This window comes from Sinohyriopsis cumingii, chromosome 14 (genome assembly GCF_028554795.1).
Source record: "Sinohyriopsis cumingii isolate HCF-2022 chromosome 14, ASM2855479v2, whole genome shotgun sequence".
In the NCBI taxonomy this organism is placed as follows: Eukaryota; Metazoa; Mollusca; class Bivalvia; order Unionida; family Unionidae; genus Sinohyriopsis; species Sinohyriopsis cumingii.
The window spans coordinates 114660198-114687703 of record NC_142974.1 but is presented as its reverse complement, the minus strand read 5'-3'; the positions used below and the strand labels follow the sequence as shown (position 1 = coordinate 114687703).

Below are 27506 nucleotides of genomic sequence, written 5' to 3'. Positions count from 1 at the left end.
TTATAACTAAGGTGGCTACAACAGTACGTATGACTAAGGTGGCTACGACAGTACTTATGACTATGGTGGGTATGACAGTACTTACTAAGACTATGGTGACCACCACATTATATCTTAATGCAGTGTTGGGGATCACAGTACTTATTATGACTAAGGTGGCTATGGCAGTACTTATGACTAAGGTGGCTTTGACAGTACTTATAACTAAGGTGGCTACAACAGTACGTATGACTAAGGTGGCTACGACAGTACTTATGACTAAAGTGGGTATGACAGTACTTACTAAGACTATGGTGACCACCACATTATATCTTAATGCAGTGCTGGGCATCACAGTACTTATTATGACTAAGGTGGCTACCACTGTGTTTAATACTAAAGTGGTCACCATAATACTTCTCAAGACAAGATCTTGTGATTTTAAATCCTAATACTTTAAACACGCAAACCAATCCGACAACATCTGTGCTTAAAGAGAATTAACATTTTTAAACATAAAGTAAATGACAAAATTTTCACATGAATACAATTTTCAAAATATTCTCACAAACTTTTATCTATGTTCATTGCTGTGCAAAATGTGTATTGTTACTTAGCAAATTGCAGAATTCCATTTCACATATATGCTGGATTTATTGAATTTCATAAGCATACAGTTATAACAGGATTTGCAGGATTTTGTGGTACAAATTATGTTAATTAACTGAGTTTTCATTTTCATAGAATGAAGTCACCTTGAGACGCTATTCACAAGTGGATGATATAATTTTTGATGGAAGCCAGGAGTCTCTTGAATCTTACAAAAAAGCCATAATTAAACCGATATCTTCAGATGAAAATATCAGTGTAACAGTGACCTCCCCTTGCCACATAAAACCACCAGTTCAAGACAGTGAGGAAGAAGCGACAAGAGTTACCTACTACAACTGGCCAAAAGCTGGATGCACAGTATCGTATAGAGTCAATGATACGGACAGTCCATTAAAAGAGACAATTCTCTGATGGTGCTTTCATCAGAATCATTCTTTGTTCTTATTAAGATCCAATGGAATTGGACCAATTCATCAGAGATCTCTCTATGATATAGAAATAATTGATTAAAATAATCTATGAGATCAGCCAGATGTTATAAGAGATGATTTCAAAGAAAATGAAAGTATTGTAAAACTGTACCCCTGAAAAACAATCACAGTAATTGCATCCTCATTTGGCCAAATCCATTTGTTCTATAAAAATAGGAGAATTATCTTTGGATATGATATTACCTCCCAGTTAGTGTTAAAATTGGTCATAATAATTAGTTATTTGTCTGTAGAAAATTCACATCAATTATAAACAGATAAAATGTAATGGAGAATTGAAAGACATTTAATTCCTTGCTAATTAGTGTCACAGTAGTTCATTGGTTAGGATACCTGACTTATGACCAGATACATTGTTTAATCCTATCCTAAACATACTGTAGATGCAGATTGAGTCAACTTTACTCTTATTCCTCATATTTGGCATAGTTTTAGACTAATGATTACATTGGAGGTTGACTACGTCCAGCATATACCAAGAACCTTTGAACATATGTTGTAAAATTGGTGTGAATAATTTCTCCTGGATATAGATGCTCCTTACAGGGGTTTTTCACTGTGTGTTTATTATTTTTACAGTCATCAGAATGTCTGTCAGTGTCAGATCTTATAATTGTAAATTACCTTGTTGGAGCCCCCTTACAGCTTGAGTATGTTTCGGCATATTGGAAATTACCCATTGGAACCCCATCACAGCTTGAATATGTTTCAGCCTGTTATGCTGTATGGGATTTAATTTATCTTAGAGACTCACAGACGCTTAATCTGGCTTTTGTCTCCTGCGTCATTCTGGATAGAGGTATTTCTTGGTTGGTTTGGGGTATTTTGGAGCTCTGTGACAATTGTCAGTCTATCTAGTGTGGCTATGTTATCATGATTACTAACAAGTTTTCGAGATTACATGAACTTCAACGATTATAACTTTCATTCAGAATAAGGATAATGCAGTGTTTTTTTATTTGCTTAGTTCATGATTTATGGTGCATTCTGATACAAATTTCACATTTCTGTAATACTTTTTTTTTTGTTAAGCACTCATTAGTGGGAAGTGTGAAATTGCTACTCATTTGCATATATTTCTTAAACCCCTTGATGGATTATCATCACACTCTGATACCAGGCAGTTATCATTTTGAAGCTAAGGCAATTAATTATACAGCATGCTTGCTTGTTCCAGTGACCTTGGACTGCAAGGCCAGTCATAGAAAATTTGTGTTTAATGTTTTTTCAGTCACTTATATTTCCTAAACCATTTCATGGATTTTCGTTATAATTGGGATGAATCATTATTAAGTTGCAACTCTTTATTCTGCAACATGTGCTCTTGCCCATTTGATCCAGGTTTCAAAATTCAAGTCAGAAGATTTGTGTTAACGTTTTGGTACACATGTTTTCATTTGCTTACATTTCCTCAACCTTTAGACCTTGGGGTCAAGGTCATATGCTGAACAGCAATGCTTTCATTGTGTATTCAACATGCAGGGTTTTACTTTCTTCCAGTTTATATATATATATATATATATATATATGGAAGATGTTTTATGTCAAAGGATTCAGGTGATTGCTTTTGACTCTAATTCTGAATAAATCTGCTTAATTTTCATACACTCAATCCATTCTTAGAATTATTTTGATATAAATGTTGCATTTTTGAATGTTAGAGCCAAACATTACCTTGAGAAAATGCATTGTCAACTAAAGTGAGGTCAAGGTTTATAGTTATGTTGATAGATGACAATATGCATACCATCATCATATATGTAGCATACTCAGTGATTGTCAGCAGGTTTTTTAAGGACTTATAGCTATATGTCAAGCAGTAAAGAAACATTTGTTATTTTGTCATGCCTGTACAATATTTGGAATGTTATGTGTTGCTACAAATACATATGCATTGTTAATCTTTGCTGTAGATTTTGTATTTAAATGAGTGTACCAGTCAAGACTGTTCAGTTCTTTTGAAGCAACCAATGAGGGTACCAGTCAAGATTGTCCATTTCCAGTAAAGCAACAGCTGAGGATACCAGTCAAGATTTTTCCATTCTTGTAAAGCAATAAAAGCTCAAAAAATTAACAAGTGGTATAATATTTAAGTCATTAGAGTGAAAATTGAAAGAATTTTTTTTCCTTGTGTGTTGTTTCTATATGTTTGTTAATTTTGACCTTTTCTTGCCAAAATATACAGATTTATGCTGTATAAAAATATTACATGTACAAAAAATTTTTTTTCTACAAAAGTATATTGTATACACCTTTTGATGTAAATCGTAGCATTATTTGCTAGGAGTTGACATTTTGTTTCAACTTATTGCTTGGTTTCTAAATAAAATGTTTGAAATTAACTTTGGTTTCTAATTCAGAATTAAGTGTGTTTTCCTTCACCGTTAAATCTACTTCAAGACATGTCTTGGGACTGTGCCGTTTAAACACTGAATAGTTGTAGCTTGATTGAATAAAATAAAGAAACCAATACAGACTACAGTACCTACAATCACATAGTATACATATATACACATTTTTATCTGGTATAATCACCAACAGCCATGTGGGTGTGAGGGTTCTATAAAGTGTTCAGCTAAGCTGTGTACAGTTGTTTCATGCATAGTCAATAGAGATGCTTTCTTTTGTCATAATGGACAATTATAATTAAGTTTTAAAATCAACAGCAGGAGACTCCCTTTAATCTCATGGACCAAGCAGGTACTTCATTTTCTCACATTTGGAGCAAGTCGGGCATGAAAATAACCAAGTTTGGATAAAAATGCAGCAAAGCAGCTATTCCCTGTTGTGTTCTTTTCCTCCACAGACAGGATCAAAATTCTGGATCAGATGAACATATATCTACATGTTGGAGGTGTTTCTTAGCACTAACCATGTACATACATGTATGTACAAACAGGATCCTGGGAAATATGGTACAGATAATAATAATAATAATAATAATAATGGTAGTACATGTAATAATAGTTTGTACCATCATTATCAGCATTTATTTATCATTATCATCATCATCATCATCGTTTTGATTACATTTTTTTGAACTGACACAAAACTTTCCTTTAATGTGTTGGTGTAAGGATGTAGTACCTTTCAATATACTATTCAGATCCTGCCATCATATGAAGACTTTGTTTTTCACCCATTTCCCAATCTCCATCATGTGGAGTCAAGAACCCCTTGCCCCTTTCATTGATATGCTAAACAGAATAGCAATTCATAGTTCTGTAAATTTCTGAGACAACTGTATGGGAAGTCTGGGATGCTGATCAGGGCCACTCAACTTTACATAGCAAAATAATTGAGGTTGGGGGGGGAATTTTGACTCCATATGTAGTAGGTACATTGGGTGAAATACAGTTTTCATATGTTGTTTTTTTTTTATATTAAACTTTTGGAATACATGTAAAACCACAATACAGTTTTCCTAACAAAAGATATTAAATATCCTGAATGAAATATGTCCTGAATTGAATGTTTGACCAATTTTCTGGATTAAGGTATTCAGGTGGAATGAGGGTATTGAGTTCAGTCTCTGTATTAAAATTCTTGTCCTGAATTGAATATTCAACCAATGATCTTCATTAAAACATTCAGGTGCAAAAAGGGCATGAAGTTCAATAAGTACATTACAATACTTGCCAAAGGTGTGATGAAAATGTACAAGAAGTATGTTTTGAATGTTGTTTTTTTCCCCGTAATGTTAAACCAAATTATTTAAGTAAATATTATCTGGCCTGACTTAAATTGTATTCCTGTTTACATAGAGTAAGCATTCAGCTTTTCACCAACTTTCCTTTGCAGATCAGTAGAGATTGTTCTCAATAGCTGTAAAATTTTAGCAGCTCTGAAGAAATACTGTATAATTCTATTTATAAATGCTCATTCTGTTTTATGAAGGATTTATTGTTAGGTTGTAAGGAATCATTACATATCACATTACATGATTTACAAGTAATGAAAATGTTTTCAAACAAAGAAGCTTAAATACTTAGTCCTATATGCCAATAAATCAACTTGCCTTCACACACAAGCCAAAGTAATTTTGCAAAGAAATGCATTATTTTGTATTTTATGTTCAGGTTTATGAGCAAATAGATGTTGTTCCAATGGGTTGTTTTGCATTTAGAACATTTTATAGACCAAATAAGTTAGAATAATTGCATATGCATTCCATCAGAAATTGTATGTACATATGCTTCACTGTACTCTAAATCTTAACATTTTTTCAGCATTAAATTGCAGTGACAAAAATTCATGTCATTACATGTTCAAGACAATGTTGCAGTAAGCCTTCGTTTTATCTGCGCTGTAGTGTTAAAGTAAATAATATTTTCAAACATTTAGTTGCCTTACAAAATTAACAAAAATGTTATGCCACTATTTCTATAGGAGTTTTTGCTTTTTATTTTCTTGCAGCTTTTTTTTATGGTGTATGACATGGTATCATTAGCACATCAAGTAATCCAGGTTTTAATGGGATGCCATGAAAGTTGATTAATGTATGATCATTGCCTAAAGATGAACATTTTGACAAATCACTTTGCTCCCACAACTTGTATAAGAGTTATTGCCCTTGTTGACTTGCTGCTGGATGCGCTGTAGTGTTAAAGTAAATAATATTTTCAAACATTTAGTTGCCTTACAAAATTAACAAAAATGTTATGCCACTATTTCTATAGGAGTTTTTGCTTTTTATTTTCTTGCAGCTTTTTTTTATGGTGTATGACATGGTATCATTAGCACATCAAGTAATCCAGGTTTTAATGGGATGCCATGAAAGTTGATTAATGTATGATCATTGCCTAAAGATGAACATTTTGACAAATCACTTTGCTCCCACAACTTGTATAAGAGTTATTGCCCTTGTTGACTTGCTGCTGGATGCCGTGTATAAAAGAATCTTGTGAATTCAGCTGTTTTCAAATTCTGTAATGGCTCTCCAGTAAGCTTTCTAAACATTATGATCATTTAAAGATGCATATATTACCAAATCACTGCATTTATTTTACGGAGTTATTGTCCTTCTGTTATAGTTTAATGCAGTATCTGACACAATTTCATTATCATTACTAGTCCCATAGATTTCGATGGATTGCCAAAAATCTTTTCAGATATTGTGGACATTGGTTAATGATGAACATATCAATACTAAATTTTGTCAGGTTATTACCATTTTAACGTGGAGTCTATGGGTATGTCAGAGTCGTGTTAAAGCAGGTAATTCCAGTTTTCAGTGAATCACCTTGAATCTTTGTAGGCTTCATAGTATCTTATGGCGGAATGTAGGGGAGAGAAGAATCAAGGGGAGAGAAGTAGACCTGCAGTTATGTATAATAGTTTGTTTTTTATGTCTTTTTATGGTCATCATCTAAACATGTTAACTTTTTTCAAGCATTTTTGTGCTCTTACCTTTTTAAAAGAATTATTGCCCTTTTAATTTGGATGCAATGTGTGACAGATTCTGGCCATTTGTTGTGGATTGTTGTGAAATTTAGTACATATGATACTTGTTTGTAGGTTATTTAGTGTTGAGGTGATTAGAGTGAAGTGTCTTGTCCAAGAACCTACCACAGTAGCTGGCCTAGGCAGATCCAATTTTGGCGTGAATTTTCACGGCACCACCATAGCTCCTATCTGAATAAGATGCTTCTTACAACATCCAGGTGGGTGGATTGAACCTATCCCTGATCCATGAACCTGCACAGGTGGGTTGGTAATCATTATAAGATGTGCATGTTGACCAGTCGTTGTACTTGCCGTGTTTTCAGACAATTTGTGCCCCCCACCCCCATTTTTTTAAATACTATGACCTCTTCATCATGGGGTTGTGGTAGGGTGCGTGAGGGGCGGGGTATATTTACAGGAGAAAATTGTATTTATATCTTTAATTTCTGAACCTTATTTCAAATAAGTAAGTTTTTTTAATGAGTTTAAAATATTAAAGCAAGACCACATATAATATATTATTGAACTGAATGATAACACCAACCGGAATCATGACGGTAATAGGTCTCAAGATAAATTTATGGTTAGGAATTAGGTTGCTATTTACTGACCTTTAAAAGAAACAAACCATTCTATGGAATCTTTTAATACATACTTTATATTTTTAGACAAGTTAATATCAATAAGAAACCTGGTGTCATGTGCAATCCTCCCTGAGAGGCGATGATGATTTTCACTCAGTGACCTAAGCTAGTCACTTCAGCATATAGTTGTTCTTTTGCATGATAATCATCAGTTACCTGAAATACAGCACTCACCTGCTATCCGATCATTTAATATAACGCGTTACCTGTTAAAAGGCGAGTATGGATACGAGTCTGATTTCATTAGTCCGCAGAAGAATTGCATATATGATGTACTTCATGATAAGGTGGTTTCTATATAAGGTGGTAGACTCCATATATGCCATGGACAGCATTATAATGAGGGCGTGCTGTACATTTTCCAAACTGACGCATTTCTTTCTTTTGTGTGTGTGTAACACCTTAGTGCATTGTCTTTCAAATATGCTTTTGATTTAGGAGAAATATTGCTGCCAAGTGTTCACATTTCCACTGACATAATTATTGTTTAATGCATATATTTATACCCATCACATAGTTTTTGACACAGCACGGACAAGTACTTGTTAGGAGATGTGTCCATGTTAGGATTTCGAACTGAAGTGCTTACGGTGAAAGACGGGTCTTTGTTTACGTTGCTTATTCACGTTTTGAACTGAACAACTTTAGATCGATTTTAGGAGTTAGGTCAAATTTTTGAAATAAGGCCTTTTCCAATACACCTGCTGTTTATCTGTCAACGAACTCCAAACTCGGACAACAAAATGACACAAGCCCTTTGATAAAATGTAATACGATTAGTGTAAATTTTCTAATATGCTAAACTACGTTGATTGTGTATTTGCTGCTTGTATCTTCATTCTTTCGTGTGTGATAGACCTGTGATAAACAGAAAGTGTGGACTAAACTCTGAATAAAACTTAACCATTTTAGACAAAACGTTCCCATTATTTATAAGTTAAACATGTTATTTGTCTCATTTAGGATCGCGTTTCTTGTTGCCCAGAAAGATAAAGTTGAAATTAGAATCCAATTTTAAAATAGCTAAAATATTTTGTGTACGTTTAAGTGAAACCTTATAAAACTATTGTATAGAGACCATTATAAGGGTAGCCATTTTAGACAAGTTGATATTTTCTTTTTTTTTTGTTTGTTAAAAAAAGAACATATTTAAATCAAGCTTAGTTAGATCGGTTATTTTCAGAGTGCAACTAAACGTGCACGAATTGGGCTGTTTCTTCTCTCACTTTGGATGAATATCTAAATCTGGGGCATTTTTACTGATGAGCAAAACGTTTAATCGAAACACTCGGCCTTTTCCGTCAAGTCGAGAAAGAAACATGCGATATATGTACTTTTTGCTCACGTGGCACTGTATTAAATCGATCTAATACCATTCTTGTCAGTTACTCATATTTCGAAATACGAATGAAGACTTGAAATCGGTAGTAAAATTGCTTGCATTAAGGGTCGTTATAGAAACGGTGTTTTGTTGCTTTAGCTTTTGTAATGTCGTTTTACGTTTTGAACAAATACGTTTTAGCACGCAGTATGTGTCAGCAAGCAGTGTCCGTGTCACGTGTCAGCACAAGAGTGTCCGTGTCAGCAAGCAGTGTCTGTGTCAGCAAACTTATTCACTCTCAGTAATTATAGGTTACTGCACTGGTATGGGCAAATACGAACAAATTTTTCGGATGGAAATACTGCACAACCTTGGGAGTGAAGTTTGTCCATCCGACAAAACTAGTTCATATTTTTCCATACAAATGCAGTAACCTTTTTATTATACGCTCATTTTCTTATTCAACCTATGGCTAAATTATGTAAACAGAAATATACTGCACAAAATGAAGTAACTGAATGTATGCGTGTATTCCAAACTAAATATGTCCCAATATGAGAGAGAGAGAGAGAGATTTTAGTCATTCTTTATGTTATTTTGTACCTCACTATAACTGTTTAGCTGAAGCTTTTGTCAAATAGAGAGAAAACTAAATTAAATAGTAGTGTAAACTATTAAAATACATGTCATACTCCTTCATTTCCAAATTTTAAATATTCCCAATATTTTTGTCCATATAGACTCCTATTATGTTAAATCGCATGTGTCTTGAATCGTGTGTCCGTCACTCTATCTTTGCTTGTTATCTTTCTGGATTGCATATAGCAAACTTGGAATGTTAGTTCATATCCTCAAATCTCTGACGAGTTCGATAATGAGCGAGATCTATGCATATTAATAAGGTCATTTTGCATTTGTTTGATTAACATTGTTACTACATTTTTTGGCCATTTTTTTATGATCTGATTTGACAAAATTCGGAATAAATATTTATATCGTTAAGGTCTCGGATAATCCTCATAATGAGCTAGATCCACACATAGTACTGAGATGATCTTGCACTTAATTTGCCGAGCTTGTTTCCTTTTTTGGGTAGTATTTATGATCTTATTTTGATAAAACCTAAATTACATACTTATAATTTTTTATGTTTGAAAGAGTTCGATCAACGCATTCTATGCTTGGTACTCGACAGCACATCAGCACAACATGATATTTAGTGCCTTACCCAAGGACAGTAGTAACGTGGGATACCGTACGTACAATGGGAATTAGCATTAAAAACACCCCTGGGACACTATACGTACAATGGAAATTTAACATGGCGAAAAATCGTGGGACAATATACGTACAAGGGGAATTAACATGGGAATAAATCGTGGGTCAATATACGTACAAGGGAAATTAACATGGGAATAAATCGTGGGTCAATATACGTACAAGGGAAATTAACATGGGAATAAATCGTGGGTCAATATAGGTACAAGGGGAATTTAACATGGGGAATAGAGTTTGGGCTTGTTTAGGGACAAGGGGATATTTTTTTTTTTTAAATTTTTTTTTAAAAAAGGGGTAGGCAATTGAAAAGTCATTCTCTTTTCGAGAAATATGGGGTCCCTGAAAAGGGCCTTTGGGTTTCTTCTTCTAACACTTCCACTTCTTCAACCATCTTCTCACTTTTGTCACTATTCCTGTCTTCTTTTTCTCCTTTTCTGGCATCCAGTCTGGATGGCCCAAGGCTCTAAACTTTTCCTGGACTTTGATCCAATTTTGATTTAGCCTTTCAAAATCAGCCTGTTTCTTTTTGTTTTCCTGATCTTTTCTTTCTTTATACCATCTCTCTTTAATCTTCTTTACCTCTACCTCCATCACTTTTCTCATCAACTCCTCTCCTTTCCTCAGTCTTTCCTGACCTCTCTCCACATAAGAGCACTCTGTCCCATGTGACATTTTTTCAAGAAAGCACCTGACTTTGCTTGCATTGTCAAGTGCTTCCTTTAGGCTTCCCACTCTGACATAGGTGGGATTTATCATACCTCTCAATCTTTTTTCCTCCTCTTCAATCATTCCTGCTATCACTTCTTTTGCTATGTTTAGACATTTAGCGTAGTCCAGGTACTCTGCTATCTTCCATTCTTTTTCTAGTCTCTCCACTACATAGATACCATCTATTATCCAGTTGTATATGTGTACCAAATTGTTGAACAAGTCACTTGCAACCACCATCTTCGTTTTTATTATTCCGTAGAATGGTTCGAACGACGAACGTGGTGGGTTCTTATAGTGAAAGCGCGGACGTGATGGAAAACATCCCTTAAAAACATAAAATTGATCTTACCTAGATCATGACCAAACAACGCGCGGACGTGAAAGAAAACATCCCCCTACTTTCTCATTTCATATAATAAAACCCTAACTATACTCTCCACATACGCTAAGAAACAATAAAGTAACCCATAATCTACTATTCACACAAACGTACGCGAACCGTTACAAACACAAACACATACATTCACACTATTAATAAAGAGTTAGTGTTTATATTCACACTACTCTACCTACACACATTGGCAAATCGATCTTTATTTCTTTTCTAGAGTATTGGGTAGCTCTGAAAAGGGCTGTTTTTTTTTTAACTTCATGGACACCTGGTTAATGGTGGCACCTTCCAGGCCTGGCGCCACATACACATCTTGTCCCCCAGTTACTTTTTACCTTTTTGGGGGAGAGAGCAGAGGCAGGATATGTGGCTTCAGAATCCCAATTTTCGGTTTCTGGGATTCTGAAATTTTTTCTTCTTCTTCTCTCCTTTTCCTCCTCCTCCTCTTCTTTGTGTCTTCTCTCCTCCTCCTCTTCTTTGTATTTTCTCTCCTCCTCTTCTTTGTTTCTTCTTTCCTCCTCCTCTCTTATCCTTCCCTCTTCCACAATGGCCTCCGCCGCCAGTTCGTTCAACAGGCGCCTGGCATATTCCAGATGCACATGAAGTTCCAACAGTTTCTCCAGTCTCGTGTTCATTTTTGGTGTTGATCAATCAACAAGGGTAGCTAGACTGCCGAACGAGTTTCAATTTATAGTGAAAGCGCGGACGTGAAGGAAAACATCCCCCTAAAAAACATAAAATTGATCTTACCTAGATCATGACCAAAAACAGAAACGCGCGGACCTAAAGAAACACTCACTCACTTTTTTATGCTACCCATTACTATTGTTAAAAATTTTTTATTAATCACTTCAATTGACTATTCACATACGCAAAGCAATCCAATCTAACCCCAAATCTACACCTCTAACACCATAAAAAAGACATCATTTTAATCTACTATCCACACCAACGTACGTGAGCACTTACAAACACACAAACACATTCCCTCACATTTTTAAAAAAAGAGTTAGTGTTTATATTCACACTACTCTACCTACTCACATTGGCAAATTTATCGTTATTTCTTTTCTAGAGTATTGGGGTAGCCCTGAAAAGGGCTGGTTTTTTTTTGTTTGCTATGGCAATCTGTTAGTTTCTAAGAATGCGATGTCCTCTGAGGATAGACTTTCTGGCAATAGGTCTGCTTCTTCGGAAAGAGAAGAAGAACTCTTTGGTGTCGATACGACAATCGACAAAGCCTCTGTCAGGTTCAGGTTGTTGCTGCTGCTGCTGTTGTTGTTGCTGCTGTTGCTGCTGTTGTTGCTGTCTCTGAAGTCTGTACTTTTCTGTCCATTCTTCTTTCTCCCTGTTCACTTCTTCTCTGAAGAGTTCTTCTATCAGGTCTTCAGTGATTTTTAACATTCTCACATTCTCTATTTCTTCTGGCTTCGGTATCAGACTGTGTCTGACCCTATGCAAATTCACGTAGGCTTCGTTGAGCTTAGCTAGTTTGGAGCACATCTTCGTAGGAGGATGAGTCGACAATGGATGGTTAGACTGGAAACAACCCCGGTTCTTAAAGTCAAAGCGCGGACGTGAAGGAAAACATCCCCCACACGGTTTTCGAGCCGCAACGTTCAGTGAGTGTCATGAGAGGGATAGTAAGAAATGAAAGAGCATCAATCCAACATTCTTATAGCTAAACAAAAGACAAAGGCATTTTTTTCAAAACACAACATTTTTTATTCAAAAATCACTTAACACTAAACAACAACTCTAACATTTTTAACAATAATCCAACAATATAACATCAAACAATTTTTTTCAAATCACAAACATTTTTTTCTCAATTGACAATCTACTTTAAACAGGGCTGACAACGTTGTGAATGAAATTGTGATTTCCACTGTTGGAAATCATTAGGCCATTGATGGACACTACGTTTCCTAGCTTGAGACAAAAGATAAGCATAATAGTCACAGAACCATCGATCTACTTTCACATCGTTTCTAGCAGAAGAACGAGGATCAAAATGAGTCACTAAATGTTCTAAGGAATAGCCCAGGCTGCGATGATGCAGAAAATACACACAGTACTGTCCACACACCAAGGAATCTGTGCCTTGTAATTTCACGTTATTGAATCGGGTAGTCTGAGCATTTCTTCTCATAAAGTCAATGATATCGTCTTCCAAAGGGGGCAATCCGTACGAATCGAAATATTCCACACATCCTTCTTGAGGAAAGTAGACGGCTACCCAGTGGGTTCCTGGGAGATGACTGTCGTCCGTGTTGATCACGTAAGCTTGATGGTCTTTAGGTTTGCGATGAGGGAGTTCATCTTTAGCACAGACGACAGGATTCCAAGAAGCCGTATACGAACTGTGGTTCAAAAGGTAATAAAGTTCCCAGGTATCCATGTTTTGTGTGTGCTTTTTTTCTTCTTCACAGGTAATAATAAGTCGTCAATTCGATCCTGACTTTTTGCTTGAAAATGTCTGACGAATAAACGGTTATTCGTTCTGTTTCCTCACTCTGATTCAGGAGAGCTTCGATACGATGGATCTCTTGAGTGGTTAATGGTGGACAAGAATGTTCACGCAAGTCTTTATACCACTGATGCAACACGTCTTTGTTCGAGATGAGACTCCAAGCTTCGTCCAGATACTCGTCCAATTTTTCTTCTTGACTCAACATCAGGCATTTATCGTGTAGAATTTGACTGGGATGATCGTTTTGACATCCATAACAATTTTTCTTGATCAATTCCGTCATTTTTTCCACCAAGTGTTTGGCAAAACAGGAGACTAAATGGGCTTCTTGTTCTGGCCATCTCGATTTCATCATGATCACTTCTTCTTTTTCCACGGTCTCCTTACATTCCATCTTTAAAGTTTCTCCACTAGGTAAAGAGGGATAACAGTCTTCCATGGCTTCTAATAATCTAGAATGACTTCTCTCAAACTGTTGATTTCTATGGTATTATCGAATTCTGCATACAGGATGACGTTCACTGTTGCTGGTAGTTCTTTTGCAAACTGAAGTTCCACACGAATCTGCCAGATTTTATAGGGTGGAAATGTCCCTCGTCGCTGCCTTGGTCTGGAGTGAAATCGAAAGCCCACAAAGCATAGCCTCCTGCATAATCCTCGTACGTAATGCCGTGACTGGTGTTGGTTCCAAACTGACCGGTGGCTTCGTACAGGGACAAGTACGATCTCAAGTAATTCATCTTCTTGTCACTAAAGTCAGGTTCGAAAGGTCGGGTACACAAGGTCTTGCCATCGCGACTGACTTCGATTTTCTTCACGTTGAAGTGTTGAAAGTTGAAAGGATTTTCAGCGAAGGCTCCGTTGAAGGCTGAATTCGAGACCATACCAAGGATTAAACATTTGGGTAACTGTCCTTGAAACAGATGATCTTCGATCATAGAATGCTGTCCCTTGGGAATGGTGAACGTTTTCACTTCCACACGTCGTATGGGATACTTGGCGGTCGTTCTGCTCAACGTTTGACTGATTTCGTTACCTACTTCGTCAGGTTCCCACAGCACACAGGCATTGAGATGAGTATCTTTGGCATCTATTCCGTACGTCAAGAGATTTTCCAGGTAGGCACGGTAAGGGTAAGTATCCATGCTGCTGCTGACTAGTTTGTTATTCAAGTACAAATCCACCGAGCTGAACAAGGAATGCATGAAATTGTTGACGGGAGCTATATTCTCAGTGTCATCTACTCCACCATCATCCTTATCTAGAACTTGGACTTTCAAGTACAAGTAACTGCTATTCAGATCGATGTAATCTTCGGGCTGTCCTTTGATTTCAAACTCGATGGGAGCGGAATCGGTCAATGAGGAGACGGGGTGAAATTCCACCCACTGGGATTCTTGCATCGTCATCATGGTGGGGGGCATGGCAAACAGATCCAGTTCCGTCTTGGAACAAGCGCAAGACTCTCGGTACATCATTTTTTTGTTCTGTTGTCTCTCAATAATCGAAAACGTCTAAGTCTCGAACGGTTCTTCTTTTCTTGGCCTTTCTAGCTTGAAGTCTGGTGAAAGGGTGTTTTCTTCGTCGTCGTCTCTTTCTGCCTTGTCCTTGCTGAATGCCTGACTCGGTAGCGTGCAGGGCATTTATAGGTGTGTCTCTTCGGCCTAAAATGTCTTTACCCGTTTGCAGCAAGACATTTTTGCCTGCCCTCATGAAGGCTTCTTTAGGGTTTTGTTTGTCGATGATGACATTTTGGAGAAATTCTTTGCCTTGCGTCAGTGCCACATCTTTCAAGGCGTGCAATCCGCGTGTCACCATCGGTTTCAACACTGGGGCCACCGAACGAAAGGCCGATTTTAACATATCTCCTAAACCGTGTCCTCGCTGTCGTGCAACCCCTCGGTACACTGGATACATGACTTACGAGTCGTGAGAGAACCGTTTTCGAAAATGGAGTTTCACCGTGACTTTTCCTTTGGTGAATGGAATATTTTGTCCCAAATCTTCTTTTATAGTAATGTTGACCGTGTCCAAATACGACTTGCTGACAGGCAAATAGTGAGGATGTACAAATTCGCGGTGGACGTGGTAAGTGTTTCCACCTTCCTCGTCAGCGTTCGTGGCAGAATCCACTTTGAAAGGAATGACACGCAGTAACGGTACGGAGGTGTGTCCCACCACGTTGTACTCCACCACATCGGAGTACACAAATATCAAATTCAGTCCTTGGTTCAGTTCTACCGGGGTACGAAAATACTTGGCAAAAGACTCGTTGTCGTAAATGATTACTTGCTCACCTTTTTGATCAAATTTCTTTCTCATCTCCATGTCTCCGCCCAACATGTCAAACAATTCAGGACAAAATGAAATGGACATGATTTTACTCCGGTAAAATTTCATCGAGAAGCGACGAGCTACTTTGTGGTACTCCATGGTGACACTTTTGTTGTTGACATGCTCAAAAGCTTTCCCAAACACGCCATTAAACCTGGAGGCTATGGTGCTGACCAAATGATGACCACTAAAATAATAGCCTGGGAGAATGGACAAGTGGTAGGTCCACGTTTTAGTTTTCTCATTATAGGTTTTAATGTCAGATGTGGTTCTCTTATTCAATTCCTGTTGCAATTGCTCGTCATTAACTTCCACCTTTAAAAAATTTTGATTGGGAAGGACATTGAGGACTTGGGTCGGGTAAATCATTTCTACTAAAGCCACTTCCCAATGGGCTTCGTGATCTAAGGGGATGGCCTGAGGTAATTTGGCCGTGTAACAGCACAACGTGTTGTGGGGAAACACCTCCATGGAACTGTCACTGGGTAAGGTTAAGTAAAATTGGTTTTCGTGACTCGTAATTCCAGAGTTCTGTGGCTGTCCGAGGGGTTATTGCTGGACGTCAGAGGCGTGTCTCCGCCCAAAATGGGGTTCAGGTTGTTGTTGGAGTGGTGACTGGCACTGGCACTGGACACAAGGTTCCCGTTCGAGGAGAATTTCAGGGAGGGATTGGGAAGCAGGTAACCGATGCAACTGCTCAATAAAATGGTCCACAATTGTTTGTCTCCTTGTTGCAAACTCAAATTGGCGATGGCTGCCCCGATGACACAATACACCACGAAGATTTGGCAGAAAAAGACGATTTGCGTTTTAGGCACACGTTCTCCACACCACACCCACAAGGGTTGTTTTTGTAAATCTTGCACAGAACAACTAGGTGAAGGAGGAGTGGTCGACGTAGCTGCGTCTGCTGTGTGAAAGGGCATGATGGTCACTTCTTTTTATAGTCGATGACTTGCGAAGCGTCGATCCAAGAATCAAAACTGGGCGGATATCCTTTCCAACGTACTTTGACTTCTTTGACACGTCGTTTGCCCACTTTACGGGTTCTGCGTTCGAGAATGCTTTCGATGTCGTACACGTCGTCTTCTTTTTTGGTGACACGTTGTAACTCGGGCAAATAAAACGTTCCTTTGAGTACTTCTCCGTTCATGTCTTCCAATTTATAGACGGCAGGATCACGGCCATGCACTCGTCCAGTGACGCGAAACAATTCGGTCGTCCAGTTAGGTAAGTAACCTTTGTCGAAAGTGCGTTTGGTTTTGCCAATGCGCACCCAATCTCCTACGGTCAACTCTCCACTTTTCTTGGGGACAGCCCTCGTCGGGGTCGTACCGAACAGACGCTCGAACACCAACACTTCGTTGTCGGGAGTCACGTCTTGCGGGGCACGTCCGATGCTTCGATGGTAAGATTGGTTGTACGCTTGCACCAGGTGCGGTAAGATGTCGATGTACTTCAGAGTGTGGTGATGCGTAAAATATTTCCACATGCGTTCTTTCAAAGTGCGTTGAAAACGTTCCACGATGCTGGCTTTGGTTTCGGGATTCTCGGTGGCAAAAAATGAATGTCACGTTTCTTTAATTCTTTTTGGAAAGCTTGGTTCAGAAATTCGGTGCCTTTGTCCGTTTGCCATCGAAGAGGGTGACGACCGCTTTGTTTCAACACCCGTTGCAGGGCTCGCACTAACTCGCTGCTGGATTTGGAAGTCAAGGGCACGACCCAGGCAAATTTGGAAAAGACGTCGATGACACAAAACAAATATTTGTAGCCACGATTGTAGCTGGCCAAATGAGAGACATCGGCTAAATCGGCTTGCCATTGATGATCGATGCCTTCCACTCGGGTGCGACTTCTGGCAAACTTGCGTCGAATGGGTTTGTGTAAAGTGTAGGTAGCTTGTTCTTGTAACCATCGTTGCACTTGAGGTAAACGGAGACTTTTCAGTCGCGTTTTGGCAGCACGATACAATTTTTGAACTCCTGCGTAACCTGCAGGATGCGATGGATCGTAGTAAATGCTGGCTAAGACTTTTTCCATTTTTGGTGTGTTAATAAGACACCCACTCTTGGAGGATGCTACTCTTTTTCTCTTGGGGTATTTTCTTGGATTGCAATGCTTTGCGTGTGCGACCGGCAATAGGTGTTGAAGACGAGGATGTCTGAGCGGGGGATATCGGTTCTTGTTTCACTTCTGTCTTCACTTTCTTTTTCTCTTGTGATGAAGAAAGGGTGGCCATCATCTTTTTAATCCATCCAATTCTGGAGGTGGGTGGTGTTGTTAACTTGCGCACTTTTTCTGGTGGAGTTTGAAACCCTTCTTCTTCTTCTTTTCCTTTTTCTGTCTTGGTCACTGGTAGTGGTGGTACTGGTACTGGTACTGGTACTGGTGATGGTGCTGGACTTTTCATCAAGGTCTTAAAATCTTTCAGAGTGGGTAAAGCTGTTTCGTCTAAAGCTTTCTGGTGAAAGAGTTGCAGTCGTTGCAAGAGTTGACCGTACTTTTGCGATTTTTCTGTTTCGGACAAATCTGGGCGATCCATCAAGGACTGCAATTCGTGTTGTAACTGGGACATCTCGCTCAAATGGGGATTGGGAGGTAAATGCGGGGTGCGTTGTTCTTTCCACCGATGGTATTCCATCCATCGTTTGTAAGGCACTAAAGCTAGTTTTCGTCCTTCCATGGGGTTGTCAGGGGTCGATTCTGAGATCTTGGGACTTCCGAAGGCCTTTTTATCTTGCTACCACCAGTCCTCCCAACATGGTTCCCAAGACTCCTTTCAGTATGGGGCCTAACAAGAGAGGCAAAATGCCTCCACGTTGAACCAACATCTTCTTTTTTTGACGAATGGGAATTTTCTTTCGAACCATTTGGCGAAGAACGTGACGATGCTTGCTTAAGCATTGTTTCTGCTGTTTGGACAAAGGAATCGTGCCTTTCAAAACGTTCAAACAACATTCGCACACGGTATCGATGACCTCTTTGGAGGCCGTTTGAATGAGTTTTTTTCGTAGGGGTGGAGAAGCTTTGGACAGGACAGATAACATGTCCCCATGTTTGGCTAAACGTGGTGGCAGTCCTTTCCTTTTCTTTCCTTGGGGTTTTCTGGAGGGTGACATCTTTGAGTCTTCAGGAGCACCAAAAAAACACTGATACCCTACTTGGTCACAGGCCTTTTTTATACTGGAACGCGTCGCCACTGATTGTCTTTACGTCGTATCAGTTTGAGGACAGGCATGACACGTCGTGCAGGGGTACGTAACGGACTAAATCGAGCCAGTTCTTGCTTGGACAAATCCAGTAAACTTTGTAACATGCCCGATCTTTCTTGGACTTTGATTTTGGGAGAAGGTACTTTGTGAGCAGCAGCCACTGCCACTAAATTGGAGGGTCCTGCCACTGGGGAAGTTCTTTTTGGGGTCATCAACGGAGAAGTTCTTGGTGTGATCAACGTCTCCAAGTACTCTTCAGTTCTGGGTGTCATTAACGGAGAAGTGGATAAACGTGAGGCTGCCAGAGGCGCAGTCACTGCCGTGGCAGATCGTGGTTTGCGAGTGTAAGGTTGCGTCCTGGCCGAAGTGCCTCTCTTGCGACTAGTTTTCTTCTGTGGGCTTTTCTTTTTCTTGGGACTTTTTTCTGTTTCTTTTTCTGGGGGCTTCTTTTCTTATTCCGGGGTGGTGTCTGGTAAGAGGAGGGTCCTGCCACTGGAGAAGTTCTCCTTGGGGACCTGGTCTTTTTCTTCTTCTTGGGACTTCGTTGGACTTTTTTCTTGGGTATAACTTTGGGGGCATTAGGATCCCATCTTAAGAGAGAGCGAATGATGACCCCTCCTAGAGTACCGCTCCCTCCAGGTTTCAAAATGATTTGTTTTTTGGTTTGAGTGTCGATGCGGGGATCGGCCAGTTCGACCAAAGCGACTTTGTTTCGATCGAAAAAGCGTTTGGTTTGATGAGGAATCTGAATGATTCCTTGGAGTATTTGACTTGCCGTCAGCGTGAACCATCGTAAGACTTCTTTGAGACTAGCTTCTAAGACACGAGCTCGTGTTTGTGGATTTTTTTCTCGACTGATGCCATACAAGGCACGAATCAATTTGACGGGAAGATGCGACTGAAGGGACGTCATGTTCACACTGTGTGAGACAGACGAAAAAGGGTCTGAGGTTTTTATAGATTTTTTTATGGGGAGTGAAATGAAGTTGAGGACGGAGACGTACAGGACAGGCCCTCCGTCTTGGCACCAGTGGTGAAACAAGTGGGTACGAAATCGCAAATCCTCGGGAGTCGTAGGTTTCAAATCGACGAGTAAATAGGCGTGTGGTGTTTGAGTGGCATCGTCGTACGCCTGAGTCAGCCAAGGCGTTCCTAACTGTTTGGCTAAGACTTGCACTTGCGATTTATCTCGAGGGCTTTTAAACAAGACCACGTAATGCGCATTGAGACTGATGGTGCGATGGGCTTTACTTTGTTGAAACAAATTTTGGGTGATGTAAACGACACTGGCATTACGGTGATGCCCTTTGCGCGTGAACCAGAATTTAATTTCTTCTTCGTCTTCTCCTAACATGTCGTCGAAAATGACCAAATGGGTTTGACGGGAGTCAGAGACGATGCTGTCGTCTTCTTTAGGAATGCCTTCCACAAACACGATGGAATCGCCTTGACTTTCTCGCAAGAGGTTGTACGCCGATTGCCACTCCTTGTAACACCACACGATCCGTTGAGGTGGCCGATCGATCAAATGATGTTTATGTTCGATCAAACGTTTGACGAATTCGGTTTTGCCTGAACCGCTAGGTCCAGCAATGAGCATGTTAAAGGGATGGCGAAGATACAAAGCCTCCCAACTGGCACGATCTAAGTGTTCGTCGATGACTTTGACAGTAGAGGAAGAGGGAGCAGAGACAGCAGAGGTAGCCATTGTGTGAGAAATGTCACTTGTGACACGAAAACAAACAAGACAAGAGTTTATATACTTTTTTCAGAACACGTTTATTGAATGTTTTAAACATGAATACGAAAGACAAAAATACATAAAATCCAAAGGCTTAAGTACAAGGATAAAAGGCACATGATAACCATTAACGTGGAATAAAAACAAGTGTCTGTACAACAAAACATGTTTTGGGTAATGTTCTAACCAGTTCTATAGTAGGGGGTAAGGTCACACAAGTGTCCTCCCGAAAGGGTCTTTCAGGCCTGTCCACGACAGTCCCGTCCTGGGTGACGGGTTCTTCTGGCACCGTCACTAACACGGGTTGAAAAGTAACTTTTTTCCTTGAACAACTCTCGTGCATACTGGGCCACTTCTTGGGTCCAAGCCTCAAAACCCCATTCTTTCCAGGCACGGACATCTGTCCAATGGGGATGTAAGTCACAAGCTACACACACATCGTCATACACGTCTTGGGTAGCTAAAAGTTGACGAATCTTTTTTTCCTGTTGAGGTCGAGAAGTATCCAGATGCAAACGCAAGGCTTTGAGCAAAAGGAGTTTTTCGTGACCATTTAAGGCCATTGAGGTGGTAAGTACTGATCGTAAAGAGTCCACAAAGAATCGGCTGGTAAACGAAATCCCAGAAAACAAGTCACTAAGACACACACCACTTGTCGTCCCAAATTGAATGGATACAGTTCTTGTAATAATCGATGGTAATGATCCACGGTTTGAATATGGTCGTTGAGTTCCTTCCACGGAATCTGTTCAATGACATGTGACATAAGTCGTGGCATGGCAGCCTGTTTTTATATTCTCTTTTTTTCGGATGCAATACACGTAATTTCTAGCCAGAGATCTTCGTTCTCCAGTAGGGAATTTAAATGTTACATACTGTAACCGAAACGTCAGAGTTCGTTTAGAAGTTTCGTCTTCCGCTAAGCAGATTCCACGTAACAAATGTTGGTAATCCTTTAACTCGTCTTCCTCAATACGTTGCAGTAAGTGAATGTCGAAGTAACCAAAATTATGAACATGTACATCATTCGAGACCTCAAAGTTTTGAACAATGTCTGACCACTGAAACAATTTCTGACGAATCAGTTTTCTTATACCATTCAGGTACCAGTGGTTAAAGATCTGGTGACGTAACGGATGCAATTGTTCTTTACGTTTGACTTGTATTTTCACCAGCTCTCGGTAAATCCTTTCTCTCAACTCCTCAGGCAAGCCCAAAATGTTCTCTTGTAAAGTATCCATAAGTATATACACTGTTTTTGGAATCTTTGGGTGGTGGCCAATAGCCTCGTTTAACTTTGTGCCTGATGTAATATCCACTCATAATCAGTCTTCTTGTACTTTGGAACAGAGCATAATTTAAAAACGGATGAATCACTTTGAGTTTGCGTTTCACTTGTATTTTGATCAGTTCTCGGTAAATGCGTTCTCTCAACTCCACAGGCAAAGCACGAATGTTCTCTAGCAAAGTATCCATGAATAGGTCATACTAAATCCTCTTTGGTCTGACACAAGACATGTACTGTTTCCACAGACATAGTTTTAATTCATTGTCGAATCTAAATCGTTTAATCACTAATTTACACGTTACAATTCGTTCAGAAGTTTCCTCTTTCACCAAGTTGACATTGCGTACAAGATGTTGGTAATTCGTTAACTCTTCCTCTGGAATTCGATGCAGTACGTTTACAATGTAGTAGATAGAATCGTCAATACCAAACCATTCCTTTTTAAAACCAGGGGGTCGTTGATCAATGTCTGTCCAATGGAACACTTTCAACTCAATCAGTCCTTGTATAGCATTCAGGTACCAGTGGTTCAAACACCGGTGACGTAACGGATGCAATTGTTCTTTACGTTTCACTTGTATTTTGACCAGCTCTCGGTAAATGCGTTCTCTCAACTCCACAGGCAAAGCACAAATGTTCTCTTGTAAAGTATCCATGAACAGATTATGGTAAGTTACTTCAATGTCTCGGTCCCACTAAGGGTAAGTAATGACAATTCGGTGACCATCGAGCATGTTCAACGTAGGCCGAATCTTGCGGTTCCCAGTGGTGAAGTGACACACCGCAACTGAAGCACTTGACTTTATCTCCTTCGCCCAAGTAGAAAAATCCGGCTCTGGCTAATTCTTCGGGGGTCGGTCCTCCCAGATACTTAGGCCATTTTCCTTTGAACGATTGAAGACGATTTTCAAAGTCGCAGTATTCCGACAAACGCACAGGGAACGAATATTCGTCTTTCACAGGTTCGTTTCGATGAGGGTTGAGTGACATGGGCAGGAGTTTGCTCAGGGCTGGATGACATCCGTAGGGGGGTAGACGTGAAGGTGAACATTCCCCTTTAAACCCAGTAAAGTGTCCAAGAGGACGAGCGGCATCACTTTCGCATCCCACAGGTTTGACACGCACAGCATCCCTTTCCATGATAGGGGTAGTGACACTAAAGTTCCCATGATGCTTTACGGCATCGCTAAGGTCACAGCGTACAGCATCGTACCCATCGCAAGGCTCACAATCGCATTCCACTTCCGGAGCCTCACACTTGAATTGTGCCTTTCTAAACAACTTGTTCTGTGTTTCTCTGAAAGTATTCATCTTGTTCGCTCGGTCTTGGTAGTCACAATGAACTATCGATCTTGACCATAGCCCCTTTTTATACTAGTCGCAATGCAGTCTCCAGCTTGTACATCTTTCCTTTTTTACGTTTTTTATGTCCTGTTCTGGAAGGTACCGTCTCTAAGGTACCGTCAACATTGTACCGTAGTGTGATGGGTGGAAAGGCCATAGAAAGGTAAGGGCAGTGCGGAGACCATCGAGTATGTTCCAGAATAGCTGAATCTTTATAGATACATAGATCCATTCGTAACTTCAGTCCGCAAGCGAAACACTGTACCGCGTATCCCAATCCTGACTCAGGTCCCAAGTAGACAAATCCTGTTCTAGCTAAAACATGCGAAGAAGGTAATCCTTCCCTATCCGTAGGCCATTTCTGAAACGTGTCCAACCGACGGGCACAATCGCAATAGTCAGGTAAGAAGACTGGAAAATGGTAGGGTTTGAACTTGGAGTTCACATCGGGTTTCTCACTCGATTCTTGCTGTGGCGAAGTCATCTTTCTGGTGGGTGACTATCCTCTTACAACCAATGTTTTATACCAACGTGTCCATACGGTAAGGTGAAATGATTGGGAAGTCGAACTCGCTTCTGGTACACGATTTGATAGACTTTTTCCAAGGGTCGACTGACGATGTGGTGAGTGGGTAAACGTACAATCTTGTTCGGTTGATAGGTGGTCACTTTAAAGTGTCCATCCTCTCCCGATTGCAAGGCTTCTTTCAATACCCCAAAGTTGACCACACGACTGGTACGATAATTCGGAGTCAGTCCTTTTACTTTGCACATCGTGTGCACTTCTCCTTGTTTGTCCCGGTATTCGTAGCCGTAATTTTTGGGTCCGCCACTGACGAAACTTAGAATCTTGTCGTCGGGATGCTCGTCTGTCCAGGCTCCTAAACGGTCTCCTTCGATGTCAGGGTGATGTTGAATCGGGTGATGGATGTAAATGCAACTGTCCGTGTCAAAGTACAGGACGCGTTCCCCTAACAGTTCTAAAGCTTCGTACAATTTTAAGCGAGCATGAGCTGTCACGTAAGCCGCAATGATGACATTTCCAAAAGGGTCGTCTTGTACAAAGTCCAAATCTTCTTCGTAATTGACTAAGATCAAATTCTCTCGAACGACGTCCACGTATTTCATGTATTTAGTTTTGTCGTGAATCATCTGGAAGTAGCGGGAAGGTTGTGTCAAATATTCCGTCTTGGGTAAACACGGTCGTTGTGCCATTTTACCCCACAAGCAATTTAACATCACTTTGGCAAACGATCGCCTGCCTTCGTTTTTTTCGATGTGTTCTAAAGAGATGCCTTCTTGTTCATAGTATTTCTCTTTGAATTGTATTTGGTCTTCGGGAGTATGACACCAGGAAGGATAACCGCTAGCTTCTTGTTTCATTTTCAAAAAGGCATCCACGTAGTCGGCGAAAATGCCTTTCTGACTGGGGTCACCCTTGTGGTATTGTTGTGTCTTAGGAAAGTGGCAAATTTCGTACACTTCTAACAGTTGGTATCCCATGTCCAGAGCTTTGAACAATTCCACGCTGACCCAGGTTCCCGTCAAGGCACGTTCTTCCTGGGTGTGCTGACATGGCTGGTCTTGGTTGCACGTTTCGGCACAAGTACGGCACAAAGGAAACATCAGTTTGCCTTGACAATGGTGAGGTAAGACGGGATGGTATAGGTTCGTGGGAGGCAAAACTTTACACTTGATCAAGCCTTCGTATTGTCGAATGTTTTCAGGTCGATGTGTTCCGTCAGCAATTGCGGGTGCCCTACAGGAAAGCGACAATATTTGCACACGTAGGGATACAGCGAACACACGTCCAAGTATTTGATTTCTTCTCCTTTCTCTTCGTCGGCTTGGCACAGCAAACAGGTGGCATTGGTCCTTCCTCCGTACAAACTATCCCTCGGGTTCAACGGGTCCATGAACTGGTAACTTTCCACGAGGCGTTTAAACTCGGGATCGGTTTTCATTCGGTGATCGTACTCGTGTTCCCACATTTCCACCACTTGGTATCCTTGCTGTTCTAACTTTAGGCGCCGCTGACAAGTGTCCTGGTACAAGTCTTCCATGGTTCGTTGTAAAAACTGATTTTTAGTGCTACGGTCAGGGTAACAGACGGGACATCCGTGGAATAAGCAACCGTTAAACTCGTACACGATCTTAGGGTTTTCTAAGTCCCAGCCATCGACCGAATACGTTCCGATGGTCTTTTCGCCCCCTCCGTTGCGGGCATGCTGAATCCACTTGTCTTCCTTGTCGCACAAGTAATGTAACCAACGTAGGGCTTTGACGAGTATTGACGTTTGACAAAGTGGGTCGTTTGAGGACTGATGACAGCCACGGTGATTTCAGGCATGAATCGTTGTCGATACACTAAAGAACACGCTTTGGCAATGGTGCAAGCTTCTTTCAAAGGATCGACCCCTCCGTGTTCCATGAACAGTTCTCGAAATTTTCCACAGCAACGCCGTAAAATGTCCACGTCGGAACGACAATACTTTAGCATTTCTTCCTGAAAGTCGAAAGAGTCGGAGGCGTGAGCCTGGTACCAAGCGTAGAAAGCTTCTCGTTGTTCGGTACGCATGTTGTCGGGGTCGTAATAGTGAGCCTCGGGTAAATGGGGTAGAACGGCGTGTTGATTGGCTTCCGTATTGAAAAAGTGTGGAAAGTACCCTTTAGCCATTTCTGTCATTCCAAACGTTTTAGGCATTCGACTCAAAGGCATGGCCAAATAGCTCATCGAATCTTTAAACTGTACTTGTCCCACTTGCATGAAAATGATTTTGGCTCCATTCAAAGTCACTTTAGGACGCTCGGTGCCTTGTTCCGTATAGTATCTGAGAAGAAACTGTCCATCGTATCCGGAAAAATTGTGAGCCATCACCGTGGCATGACGATGACAATCTCCGTAACGTTCGATGTCCTCTTGGCTCCACGTCTTGTCGATGGGGTCTAAGACCCATCGAGCGAAATCGGCTAACGTGTTCGGTCCCCGAAAGATTTTTCACGCCCTCCAGGAATCTTGCTGCAGTGAGGGCAATGACTGAAGATAGGTTCTTGAATGCACTTCTCGCACGCTCGATGAGCCACGCAGAAATTAGGAATGTGAATGCCAGTCTCTTGCATGCATTCGAAATCGAAAAAGATGAAATTGCCTTTTTTTCTTGCGACCGTCCTCTTTCTCTGGTGGGGGTTGGTACTTTTGCACGTAGCATTGGTGTTCCAAGTCCACGATGTGGTTACAAATGTGACATTTTTTCTTTCCTCGACATACGTGTGCCTTGGCATTATTGGTAAGTATGCCTTGTCCACAGGTAGGGCACAATCTCAGCAGTTGACAAGCACATTTCTGCTGTGAACCTTGCGTCTTCAAATGTTGTTGGTAACAGGTAGGGCTGACAAACGTGCGCAGACAAGTTGAACAAGGCACTGGTTCTTCGCTCAAACAGGGTGGAGAGGTCAAACATCCTGGACATTTCATTCCACAATACTTGTGTTGCTCTCGATTGTTATAACCATAATCACATTTCTCACAATAATAACCGTATCCCAGGAATGCAGTGATGGTATCGAAATGGTCATCGTGATGATAAAGGTGAATGTATTTTCCGTCCTTAAAATCTTGGCCTCGAAACAACAGAGGCCCGCGCATTTCTTGAGGGTGCACTTTCAAGGTGTAGCGTGGAGCTAGGACATCTTGCAATTTTTGCATCTCAGGAATGCCACAGGGTGTGTCTTTGGACAGGCCAGCTTGTTGCAACAGGAGTTCTGCTTCGTTTCGTTGTTTGGCTCGATAGGAACGTTGAATAGTGTTCCAGGTTCTTTTCCATTCTACCGTGTCGTTCTTGTTGGCATAGGTTCGTCCCACCACGATGGCACGGGCTAAACACATCTGGTCATGAGGATTGTGAATTTGGACAAGGCTACGCTTAATGCTGCGAAGCTCGTTCACCAATAACATCTTTTTGCGTCCGGTCCCTTGAGGAGGAGAGACGTGGGTCATGTCCAATGTGGCTTTTCCATCGGTGATGTCAAACTGGTCATTAGATTGTTGCACGTGTTGAATCTTGTCCATGACTTTGGAAGCGGTCAATTCTGCAGGGGTGCTAAACTCGATCCAAACAGGGGATTTCAAACCGTCGTGTTGTATGGAAAGTCTCAAGCGATCGTCTTCTTTGGGTTGACATTGTCGCTTGAGTGCAGTGAGCAGAGAATCCCACAACCCAGTGATAAACACTTCTGCTTTCT

The 27506-nt window shown here is 40.5% G+C and overlaps 1 protein-coding gene across 1 annotated transcript in view; it reads left to right on the top strand.

Annotated features, from left to right (window-relative positions):
* LOC149784640 (uncharacterized) overlaps positions 1-3424 on the top strand; it is a 51936-nt gene extending 48512 nt beyond the window's left edge. Inside the window, exon 8 of the mRNA XM_089932696.1 lies at positions 724-3424. Coding sequence (XP_089788822.1) covers positions 724-1002 — 279 coding nt within the window. The 3' untranslated portion in view covers positions 1003-3424. The remainder of the gene's footprint in view (positions 1-723) is intronic.
* The last annotated feature ends 24082 nt before the right edge of the window (positions 3425-27506 follow it).